The 12,780-nt window shown below is 40.6% G+C and overlaps 1 protein-coding gene across 2 annotated transcripts in view; it reads left to right on the top strand.

The window, feature by feature from the left end:
* LOC135169738 (uncharacterized) overlaps window positions 1-12,780 on the top strand; it is a 154,014-nt gene that overhangs the window by 99,097 nt on the left and 42,137 nt on the right. For both annotated transcript variants that reach the window (XM_064135004.1, XM_064135003.1), the window contains exon 4: window positions 8,398-8,620. In XM_064135004.1, the coding sequence (XP_063991074.1) occupies window positions 8,398-8,620 (223 nt within the window). The remainder of the gene's footprint in view (window positions 1-8,397; window positions 8,621-12,780) is intronic.

Below are 12,780 nucleotides of genomic sequence, written 5' to 3'. Positions count from 1 at the left end.
CCAGCTTTGACCTATTTAATCCACTATTTTCCGTTGTTAAAGTGGACTAAGTCTTTGTGACACCCGGAAGACGTTGCTTGATGAGCGACAGTAATTCTCCCAACGCACATACTGCGATAATGGTAATGAGGCAATTATCTCCTTTGTGGAGAAGTGTTCACCGTAGTCGAAATGCTCAACGGGGACTAGTCAAATACCGGAAGACTTATCGTCGATTCTCTCAATTAACTTTCGGGGGAAAGAGTTTTGATGCCATCGCTTTGAACATCAGCATCAAATAATTATCCATTTAAAAAAGTACATGATAAATGAATTAATGAAATTGACAACGAAATAAAATAATTAAAAAGGGGACAAAATAGCTTCGAAGGTCCGACGTGCAACTTTCTTAACAAATATTTGTATAAATTCTTGATGCAGTTGAGGGCGAATATTCTGTTTGGGTTGGTACATGCGCTGTCGATACCACTTAGAAAATAAACTGAAAACCCCATGAAAAATGGAGCCACTGCATGCAAGTGAATTTCAAACTGTGAGAGCATCGTGTGGTATCCCAATGAAAAAGCACTCATGCCATTCCACCGAGTACAGTTCACTAAATTTTCATTAATCCCTCTGGCCGCGCTTTTGTTCACCCTTATTCTCTATTTTCCCATCCCCACCTCCTTTTCCACTGCCACCCTCGATTCTCGCCACTCATTTTGGTTCGAACCTCGCTGCCACACGTACGGTAATTTTCCGATTCCCAGGGTTCATTCTATCTGTTTGTGAGGAATTCCTTTAATATTCAATATCGATAAATATTCCACACTTTAACGTCCTATTTGGGAGCCATCAAAAGCCCTTCTGAACCTCACACTTTCTATTCTCAATAGCAATAGTTTCATTGCACCCTAAATCACTTGGTTTATTCATCTTGGACAGTTAGGAAGAAGATATTTATTTATTTATAGCTTTAGATGGGGCTGAAATCGATACAGGGGAATTATGGAATCCAGAATCGTCGAAATTCACATGGAAAAATTCGGAGAATCGATCCTCAAAGCTTCTCTGGGAAAACTGCAAAATTATACTCTCGGTTTCAACTCAATTGAATTCCCGAAATTAACAAGAACAATTCCTTTAGTAAAAATTCCCGGAATAAACACTTCACCATACGATAACCGTCAATTAACGTAAATCAACGTGAACAGCTGCAGCGAGAGCACTTTTGGGAACCGTAGGTGATGTGTATCGGTTATGTCAGAGATTTTTTGTCCAACTAAAAGAGGCAGCATGACGCGTAAAAAAATTGACAGGTCAACTTTTGCTGGTCAGCAAAAGTAGTCTGTTAATTAACTGAATTTGATGAATGCAGCGGGCCGGCTCGGTCACTATCAGTGAATAGGCATTCATGATTAATCATTGTCTTGAGCGCGTTGAGTGATTCATTAATGAATGAAGCCGGACACATGGGAATCAGTTCCCGGATGCAATTGTCAAATATCATACTCGTCACGAGGCCCGACTTTTCGCCAGCGTTGCTGTGAGTAGCACAGCTCAAAGCTGGGATGTGGGTCAGAAGTGGAGACGAGCTGTGACATTGATCGGTACTGATGGGTAATTATTTCGACTGGAGCGCAGGAGCCGCTGCGATAAACTGTAACACCGGATACGTCATAGTTGGCCGGCTACTGAATATGGAATGGCTTCAGCCCAGCGCTGGTAAATAACCGCTCCAGGAGAAAAATTACGTAATTATCCACGGAATCATGATTTTCATCGAATTGCCCGCTTCATGTGATTATAAAAATCCTTTCAAGTCATAATAATTAATTGTCCCGATTATCCAAAATTACAAGGTAATTGGGATCGTAATGGACCGACTGAACATCAAATTCTCACTCCCCAACGAATGAATTTCTCCCAAAATCATCCTCCAGCCCGAAATTTATAACTTCAGCAGTTTGGACGGCTCAATTCAAATGTTGCATAAAAATACAAACTCTGCACGAATAACGAATGCGAGTAAAATGTCGCATACAAAGCTTCATTAGTAAAAAAGTGGTAGTTAGCGAGCGACTAGAATCCATAATGCTTCTCTTCCAAAATGCATGAATGAACGCAATTACGAATCATGAGGTAGCTTTTTCATCCACAAATGAGATTTATGCTTTTGTGGAACGAAAAACCCACCGAGTCTGCTCAGACGGTAATTATTCAATTACGGCTGATTGAGGTTTTATACAATGACGGGATCAAATTTTTTTGTAAACAAATAGATGAAACAGCACATATGGGAAAATAGATGGGGTGTCCCAGTCGAGCCAATGTTTGCTTTGAAATTTAGTCGTTTACTATTCTATACTCTAATAGGAAGACCACCTCGGGGGAAAGAAGTCCACGAAATCCATTATTCAAAGGCTTCTTTCTCGAATTCTTCCCTTTACTATTGTTGTTGAATCCCGAAAAAAAAAAATCAGTTACCTGGGATGTGACGATTCCAGCGCAATATTCATCGGATAAAGAATTTAGGACCAATTTGAAAATCGAGACCATTGTCTTATACCCAGGGACGTGTTCTATCGGTGCTGCGGTGGTAATGGATGCCATCCGTAGCTCGAAGAGGATTTTTTTCAATCTTCATTACTCACGGCAAATGCCGTAGAGCCCGCCGTGGAACAATCCACCTTTCCATTTTATTTCTTTTTTCTCACAGCTTTACCTCGTCGAAGGGAGATTTCATTATCCAGAGTGCCTCGTGAAATTTCAAAATTAGAATTCTGGGATGTACTGACTCGTTTAAGCCGAATTAAATGCCGAGATATTTCAATTCACATATATTTAAGGGCGTAATTCAGGGCCTTAAGGTATTTACGGCGTGGTCAGGGGGAATTTAAATCAAATACCTGACGACTTCGCAAAGAAGTTCGGAAGAGTTGTAGGAATGGAAATAATTTCCAATGCCTGTAGATGCTTGACCCCTGTGGAGACTATCTATTCGTCTCGGTGAAATAGTGCGCGAAATACAATCCCCGTGAGACCCAATATTCCATCACCCTATCATCACACCTCTAACTCCATTCATGATCGGCCTTAAAACTTAATAATCCTGATCGAAAGTCAAGTATCCCAATGCCAGTTAACTGATTGGCAACTACACCACAAGCTCCCTGACGATATTGAACTTCCATTACTGCGACCGAAACTGCAGTAATGGTTTGCACTTTGGGGACAGTGAATACTAAAGTGCCTCCTCAGCGCGAGATCATGGGAAAAGGGCTAGGCACGGCTTGACCAATCGAGCGAAAGGGTGTGCAGGCGGTAGACCACTGTTCGACAATACACCTAAACATTGCCATCGATTGGCCACCGTAAATCGGCCGCCTGCACGGCGACATGTAAAACTGTTATCTCTTGCGTCACTGTCGGTCGATTCATTAACTCATGGCTGACATCTTCTTTAAGACCCGGCGAATGGATGGATGAATGGACGGCTCTTTCAAAAAGCTCCGTCCTTGAATATTACGAAAGGAAATGAAAAATATTAGAGCCCCTGCAGGTATGCGACAATTAAAACTGAGGGGGACAAGTGGGCATATGGGGTGCGGGGATCGATAGAGATTCCGAGGGAGTAGAATAGCTTGTTCAACGGTCATTTCTATTTTCCCAGAACCTCAATTTCTCTCTCTATTTTCACTCATACCTTTTCCCAGTGCCCCTAATTTTCCCGCGGAATTTCCCTTTATCTATCATTGAAAGCTCCCGTCCCACACCTTTTACTGTCGTTCTGGTCATAGGCGCTCATTTTCCTGCACATCCATTTTAGTCCCTCTTCTACATTTCTCCACTACCTTTGTACTCGCCCACTGCTATTTTTCTCGTGTTATTTCTGGGTCAATTGAATTTTAGATTATTTAAAAATACCGAGAGCACGGGGAGGAAATTTTAGCGAATAATGGGGAAATATAATTCTATATGTTGACTCATCTGACAAGTCCATATCTCCAGGACGAATTCTGGCAAAAATTACGCCAGTGGTGCAGTAGATTTCCCCGTTATCGGCTAAAATTTCTCCAACTTGGAAAAAAACCTGGAGAACGGAGTACTGCAGCTGCAATTTGCTGTGCCCCATTCTCCAGGAATTATCGAAATCGAGTCGTATCGAGTGCATACTGCGTTTGGTGAGAGAAAGCCACAGTTCGTGAGGGGTTAATGGAGGGTAAATATAGCAATTACGACATTTTCATGCAGCCCATGTGTTTAGTCACATTCTACACCGCAGGGATCGCAGATAATTGCGGCGAACTATTAACTCGGGTACACAGTTGAAGAATTTTACACCAACAGAATATTTAATAAAAATTGCCAGGACAACAACGTCAAAATGACTTCTAGAAAAATTCCTGTGACACAGCAATGGATTAGAGAAATCAGTATAACTCAACTTGAGATGATTAGGATTCTCTCTGACACCGGACATTTGAAATTCAGATCTCTGTAAGACATAAATTTAATTCTAGTGTTGAACGCACTTGACGTGACACAACGTGATAACGTCCCCACCTCCAGTGACTTCAAAACCACTGGATAATGAACAACAATCATAAATTACAGCAATGTAACGGTGCCGAGATACACAAAGCGTTTTGGGGTGTACAGTATGTTAGTGAGACACCGAGAGGGAGGTTAACTGGACGATACGAAACTGCAACGGCTCTTGTCATCCGCCTTCCTTTCCTTCCACTCTCCATATCCCTGTCTCCTCACTTCCTCTTTTCTGGAATATATATCGCGTATACCAGCAATATCAGGTACTCTGAGTTGGATGTTTCTCTGCTTATCATCACCGGATGTTCCAGAAACTCCCATCGAACAACGATGAACTTCCGTTGGGATATGAAACTTGGGGATGAATTACGAGGAAAGAACAAGTGTAAAGTGGAATAAAAACTAAAAGGATCGACGTTGTGTCTCTGAATATTCTTGAATTCATTCGATACGGGACAATAGATCGCGACTAGCACAATCGATTTTCCTGGGGGTTGTACACCGCCAATATTATTAATTATGGAAGGAGTTTTACTCAAAATTGGTGAGGGAAAAAATTGTTTAGAGAAAAATTCTATTTTCATTCCACTAGGTGTAATTTGTGTCAGCCCTCTCTTTATCAGAAGGCGGTAGGTGAAAGTTGACGAAGGGGATTAATTTTCCGCCAACCTCATTAGTAACATTCCAGCCGACCGTCATTTGGCCCTCTACTACCAAACGCTAGAGCAATTTTTCCCGTCAAAGTGAGGATAGGATAACGTAATCAAATTGTCTCTGCTGGCAGGCATAACTTCGTTTTTTCCCTTAATTGCATAAAAATAGCGATGCATCACAAAAATGAGTGAATTCCCTTCTGAAAGGGGTCACAGCATTTACTCGATCACCGCGAACTTCGAGAGAGGGAGAGAATTCAATGGTACTCAGCACTGTCGTGTAACGATTGAAGGCTCATTGAGTGTCAGGTAATGAAATATTGAAATAAACAAAAATATTCCTTGAAAAAACAATACAACTTGCCAGAAATAAACTCTGAGTTCCGGATTTCAGTAGTTAAAGTCAAGCTGCACACCGCCGTACCGCACAGCCGGCCACTAAGACGCAGTACGTGTTACTGTGACTTTACGTGATCATAAGTTTAACAATTGGGTCACATAATCCTCCATCGTCATTCCAAATTGATCAGCAGCTTTATTTATTAGACATTATTCCATAGAAAGAGTATTTTCCGGATTCAGCGCACCGCAAAAGCCCATTTCCGTGGCAATTTTCGTTTTAACGTTCCCAATTTTTCCGCCAGTAAAAATTCCCACATTTTCCTATTTTTCCCATCAAGGTGGCTACTTGAGGGAAAAATGAAGGAAGAATTTGCCGGTTATCAACGAGCTCATGTATCTTCCTGAGGGTTTATTGATATTGCACTAAACCGATGTATCCCCCCAACACATTTCGAGGTTTTAATGGCTTATCACCGTGTGATGTATCCACGGAAAATCCAAAACTCCTATATAACAAGACATGCCAACAACATCGGCATAAGACTGTAACCATCCACCATACAGTTCGCTATGATCATAAAATGTACGACGATTTTATGAACCACTAGAATGTCAAGATGTCGGGCATCTTCAACGCAGGTGCACAACGCTGTCGGCTTCCTCAACTATGCTGTAGTGTCGATTTTCTCGGGATAACATAGACATTGCACCGAGACCCATAAAACATTGTAGAAGTTACGTTACGTGGGAATAGACAATCTGAGAATGCTCGTAAAAATCGCTGATGTATTCTTCACTGCTTCCACCATGTTGCTGTCAGTGCAGTGAGAAAATATTTAGTTGGACTCGACGACATTCCGGGAATTTTGACAGTGGCCAGTCGGACAGAAAAATATCTTTGGAAGAATGTTCCCAACATTCCTGAGCTTTTGGATGATCCCAGAAGATCAAAAGCCAAATTGGAAGATGACTACAATTATATTATAACATTTTTTGTGAAGCGCATTGAGCACTACGACAAATATCATTATAAAAATTTTGCTATCTCTCTCGGATTCGCACTTGGCACAAGTATTTTTTCATAATGCGATATTTTTTACGATAATGGCCACCATTTTCTATGGTAATGCTCTACACTCCATTGACATTTTTTATTCAAATAGGAACTGCGGCTTTTAGCACTCACTTCCATAAACCCACAATAAAAAATGCTTATTTAACAATTCGAAAAGTCTATGAGTCGCTGCGCAGAGAGAAAATTTTGTACTATTTTGTACTGAAAAAAATTACATTCAATAAATTTTCGACGTTGGTGGTGTATACACCTCGTGACTCGTTATTCAATCCCAAGAATATTCCAGCATATATTCATGAACCAATTACACTCTTCATAATAATTAGTCACACGTAACTACAAGACCATTTACATAGCAGCCAGACGCTTCTAAAAGCTAATTTAATTTTCGCCAACGCACTGGGCGCTGTGGTACAAGCACTGACTTTAGTTTCTCTGCCAGGAAAATTCATACGTTCAGTTCAAAGTGCAGAATTTTCTATCGTGCAGCACTCAGACAGCGGCGAATAGCGTAAACTGTTGAAGATTTCCGCACCGAGAGAAATTTTCAATGATAATTCGCGGATGAGTACGCGAAGGGAAATTTGCGATTAAAAATTATTCCACAGTGGAATAGAAGGTTATTATGACCCGCCGTTCTCTCATCTCTATCTCAAAACTTCGTAAACATTTATGCCCTGTTATTTATTTTTACTCTATGTGCGGGGAACTGCTCTAGAATAAAATTGCTCTAATGGAGAACAATATTTAGTTTATTTAAAATATTTTTCTCCATGAACTGTGTGTCTTGTCTCTCAGTAATATATCCCAGAAATTTCTCTCCCCTGAATGAACAGAAAAACATCAAACCGCAAAAATTCCCAAAGGATTGAACGAGTCGAATTATCACACTAGCGGTGAGATACCGTTTCTCCATTACTTTACATGCTAACTCCGGAACGATATGCAGAGAGACCCTATTAATTCTCAGCAAGAGACAACCCTCTCTCTCTCTCTCTCTCCCTCTCTTCTCGGCGTTATGAGTGAGGGAATAGGGGATGAAAGTACGCCCACGGGGTATCTTTGTGACTGAACTGACTGAGGGTATATATAAACGGAGTGAAGAGGGAGAGGGGTTTATACAGTGAGGAAACCTGCAAAGCGGGGAGATGAATAAAATGAGATATATTGCGCGTGTTGTACACACATATCTCATTTTCACATGTTGTCTTTAACAAGTCCCCTCGCTCAAAGTGATAACGCGCGTTTAGCTTCTCGGATATTTTTTTCCTCCACCAAAAGTGAGAAGGAGCGAGTGGAAGGGGAGGCAACCACTCGTGAAATCTGATGTACAGATGTATTGGGAATCCTGAAAATTTTATTTCCCACGGAGAGTGAAATAAAATGTTGAGTTTAATATGTTCCATGACGTCTCACCGTCAATTTCCTCAAAAAATTATAGATCACGACAGCTCGCCTCCCTCCTCACCCCCCCCCCTGGGCCCTCAAATCGCAAAATTATTTTTACGTCGACAGCGTTAACTTCTCCTTTCCCCTGCCACAAGCAAAAAAATTCCGCATCGTAAAAAATTATCGCGGAGAAGTGCTGAATTTGCATAGAAAACACCGAGAGTGGAAAAAGATAACAACGAATTTATGGATTTTTATTTTGAAACATTTTTTTTCCTCATCCTCCCCTCGTAACCCTTCCGCCACCTCTATCACGGGAATATAGAATGACAAACGAATGTCGGTGGCGGCAATTTATCTTCGATTGTCAAGCGAATATAACCTTTGGTAACCTGTGCATGTTCGCAGGTGGCGTTACAAGTGTCATGGGTGAGACACAGAGACATTCATCTGCTGACACTCGGACGTTACACGTACACCAGTGACCAGCGATTTCGTGCCATTCACAACGTTCATTCTGACGATTGGACGCTACAAATAAAGTTTCCACAGTTGCGGGACAGCGGTATATACGAGTGCCAAGTCTCAACTACACCGCACATGAGTCATTTTGTTCATCTCAACGTTGTCGGTGAGTATTAAAGTCGATTATGAATTATTGGGGAAAGTGGTGGAAGCGGAAAATATTACCGGGAAAATCTGGATACGGTTGTGTCCTTGTTTATTGAATAGCTGAGAGTGAGTTACGAGATGCAATCGATCAGAGAGTCTCGCCAGTTTCCAAGCGAGAGACATTTTCACTGGAATATCTGTCAGATTTATCGATTTTCACGAAATGCTCGGTTTTATCGCTGAATTATTGACAACTGATAATTGAATTTTTTTCAGTCCCCCGATTGTTGAGTAATTCAAGCCCAGGTATATGAATGATTCTGAAAATTCCGCTCCTCGCACCTCACTTCTTTCCGGCTCGGTCTGACTAAACCCGTAATTTTACCCTTATTATCTTCTCCCTGCACTCTACGTTACCTCTCACTCTAATCTATAAACCCAGACGAGGATTTCCCCGGGAATAAAAATTACCCGAATTACTTGAATAGTCGAAAGGACTTCCGGACATTGGACTTGTTCTTTCTCTAAATCTGGAGAAATGAAAATAAGAAAGCGGCGAGATAAAGATACTATGAGATTCCACGCATCGTTTATTTCACATAAAAAAAATCATGAGCCTCATTTTATTACTCCAGAAATCAGTAAAAAGTGAATAAAAGATCGGGAATTCTCGGATATACCCCACGAACAGAAAGCCTTTATTACCCCCAAGATAAGAAGCGCATCAGAGCATTTATGACAGCGTCGGGGCGTTTTATTTATTGATGATGGCTTGTGCCGCAATAAATGTCGAAATCAAGCTGTTCATGGTGTTTGTGAATTTAGGAAATTCACCATGGATTGCCAGGGCACTGATCCCAAGTTGACTTATACGCAGGCTCATCATGTCCCCCTGTCACTCATTTATGTGACCCCTAACTGGCCACTTAATGACCACACTTAATAGCCCGATTATTTGAAATTTAAAGATAAATATCACAGAGGGTTTATGTGTCACTCCAAGACCCTCACATTTATCATAATATTTCACTCCTCGACCCCTTGACAGAATGAAATAAAAAGTCGTCAAAGGATATTCTTTTTACCCAAATAATAATTTTGTTTTCAATGCTTTGAGTGCAAAAAATTTTGAAGAGAATTATTTTCCTCCACAAATATATATTCCGTAGAATCTACGATATTTTCCTCTGGGTGCGGGTTATCTCATATATTTTCATAAACATCATAAAATTATTCAACAATTCATGGAGCTAATTCAATCCAATTACACAGCTCCGTGTATTCTACCTACAGCAGCTCTCCGTCGGTAATATCGACGCATTCAGTACGCAAACGAGTAAAATTATACATCTAATAATTATAATGATGTTCATTCGGAAATAATTCCCCTGCGAGTGAATCCATTTGAAGAAATGAACAGCCCCGCGAGTAGTTAAAATGAAAAATCGAGAGGGAAATAATTCTTTCAGTAATAATTAAGTAATTTTTTGAAAATAAATCGGAGAAAAATCCAATTCCATTAGGAACATTCTGTTTTCGCTCTAAATAAAGACCCCAGCACCGGCATAAATGTTTCGTTCATGATTATAGCTGAATGCAATTACACAGCTCCACAAAATTTAATGATATGTACTCATATAGCTAACTTCTCCGACAATACCGCAATGCGTTGCCGTAACTGAAATTGCTAAACTGATTACGGGTAAGTCAATAGGGTTTTACTTCCTCTCTGTCTCTCCTCGTTCTGGTAGCCGAGGAGATGCTTGTGAAAACAGGACCACCGGTCGTTCTCCTGTTCAACGACAAGTGGATAAAATGTGAAAGGAGAAGAGAACCCACTGAGTAGAAATACGTATAACACTCCTATGGAGTAAAATTTTTCACTACTGTAGCTGCAATCCCAGTCCTGCCAAACTCATTAACATTTTCAGTTGCGAGAAAAAAATGTGTGCTCCATTACTTTTCCCTCACACTTTTCTATTTTAACGGATGTCTGCAATGCGAATGAGCTCCCGTTGACTTATGCTCTTTCAAAATTAAGAGGGTGTCCTGGACTGGGAAATATGCCCACAAGGATAAAAAAGGATCATCCGGTTTATTTTTTTTTATGACTTTTACTCAGGATTCACCCGGCAAAAATAGAATTCGTTTTTCAAATTTTTCAATCTGAGCAAAAATGAGAGAAATCGCTCTATCCATTTATTTCCCATTAATTTTTCAATTTCAAGCCTCATAGACTAATTAAAATGATTAACACTTCTTAATGTCCCTCTCATTAAATCCGTTCACCATTTGAACTTGAATATTATCAAACACTATGAGGTCCTTTGAATTGCAATTTCCCGAAATCCGTCCTCCATTCCCGATAGATAATTCCAAAATGGCTGAAATCATCAATTTCTCCAATTGCTCAGTGCTCGTGTTCAACCAACGCAATGACCCATTACCTAAAGTATAAAAGACCCAGTTACCTGGAGCTATTGAATGTGATGAGCGAATGATTGGCTCATTACAACAGTTATTGAAACCCATTACACCCACTCCCACAAATTGGGATTCATCGAATATTCCGAGCGTTTCTCGTCTCCTAAAATCGAGGATAAGTATATTCCATTGTGCCCGAGGATCTGATTCGCCACTCAGACTACGACCGAGGTACTTCGAACAGTCTTACGAGAATTTTCAAGTCCTAAACAGAGCGAGAAGTGCAATTCGTCGAGTGCAATTTGTCAATTGACAATATTCTCCACCAAAACATATCACTCGATATTCCCTCACATCAATGATAATTTTTCCCCTGATCTGTATGAATTCAGTGTGATTCGCTGGTCTACCACAGCCTCTCAAGCCGAAGTAGTTCGATAAAATCAATCACAGATGTTTTAGCAGTGAAAAGAATTCCTTTCAAACGTGGAAAATTCGTCTGAGGAAATGTTGAAGGGAATGTGAAAAGCTCTGCGCCATTCGGAATGCTTTCTTTCCACAGCTCATGAAAAGTCAATGTTGAACAGGATGGAGTTGATTTAAATTGCTTTCATTCAGTACACCTGTAATATCCTGCCAACATTGTAATGAAATTCCGCAGAATATCATGAAAGATGAAATACGATACTCATTTATTCACCCATTCTTTCCACTGAATTTTATTTTTTTTCAATTATTTTTAAAAATCATTTGGAAAACGTAGAATTGCCTTTTTCTTTTGGTCATTAATTTTTCATCGTCCTTTTCGGGGGAGAGAATGAGTTCCGCGCTTTTTTGGGCCATGAAAATTAGCTGCACCATACGTATTGGGTAACAACAGCGATAAAGCCAAAGTAACCAAAATTCTTTTCCCTCCCCCTCATTCCCCCCTGAATTTCTTGATACTGAGAATGAACGAGCGACGAATAGGATGAACACCGGGCATTGAGAAACGCCCATCGTGTCTGTTCGATCGACTGGAAATTATATAGATCCGGAAATTCAACGGGATTACCTTGGAGATTCTGAAAAGTATGTTGGCGAGCATTCAGCGAGGTTTTTGGTGAAACAGCCCAGAGGAGGCTGCACCACCATCACCAGTTCTACTTCTCCATTCATAGACTTTTTCCGCTGCTAGTGCTATACCTTCCACAGCACTCGCGTCGATTCTATCGGTGAAAGCCTTTCATTTGTATCCCCCTGTGTTCGCCAACTCTTTGGGAAGGATATGAGGGTGAAATGTGGACTTTATTAGAAGGGGCCACCAAATGTGTATGTGTGTGTGTGCGCGCAATTTCGATGCTAGCCAGAATCAATTGGTACTCGCTTGGAAAATATCGCTAGCTTTATGAGCGCCAGTATTCACCCAGGCGGCCTGGTTTTTCCGTTCTCTTTTCACATGACTGAACACTTGCCGAGATTGACTATAGATATCGATATTCCGGGGGAGAAGAATCGCAGAGATAAATTGATTGATTGATTCCGAACTTTTATTTATATTCTGGACTGAACGTATGGAAAATCCGGTGGGACGTTTACTGCGGTGAGGGCTTTTCAAAATTATAGCAGCTGACGGGAATATTTTTTGTGAAAATTTCTGACAAAATATTCGGTTGGAAGGATTTAGAGATTAAAATTTTCGTGTTATATTTTATAGAAGTTCTTTCACTCCATTGTCTCTCCGTCATAAATAAGCAAGAAAATAAGCAAGAAAAT

The sequence above is a fragment of the Diachasmimorpha longicaudata genome, chromosome 15 (assembly GCF_034640455.1).
Source record: "Diachasmimorpha longicaudata isolate KC_UGA_2023 chromosome 15, iyDiaLong2, whole genome shotgun sequence".
Classification (NCBI taxonomy): Eukaryota; Metazoa; Arthropoda; class Insecta; order Hymenoptera; family Braconidae; genus Diachasmimorpha; species Diachasmimorpha longicaudata.
Note: the sequence above shows the minus strand (reverse complement) of the source record. Positions and strands in the feature narration are given on the sequence as shown.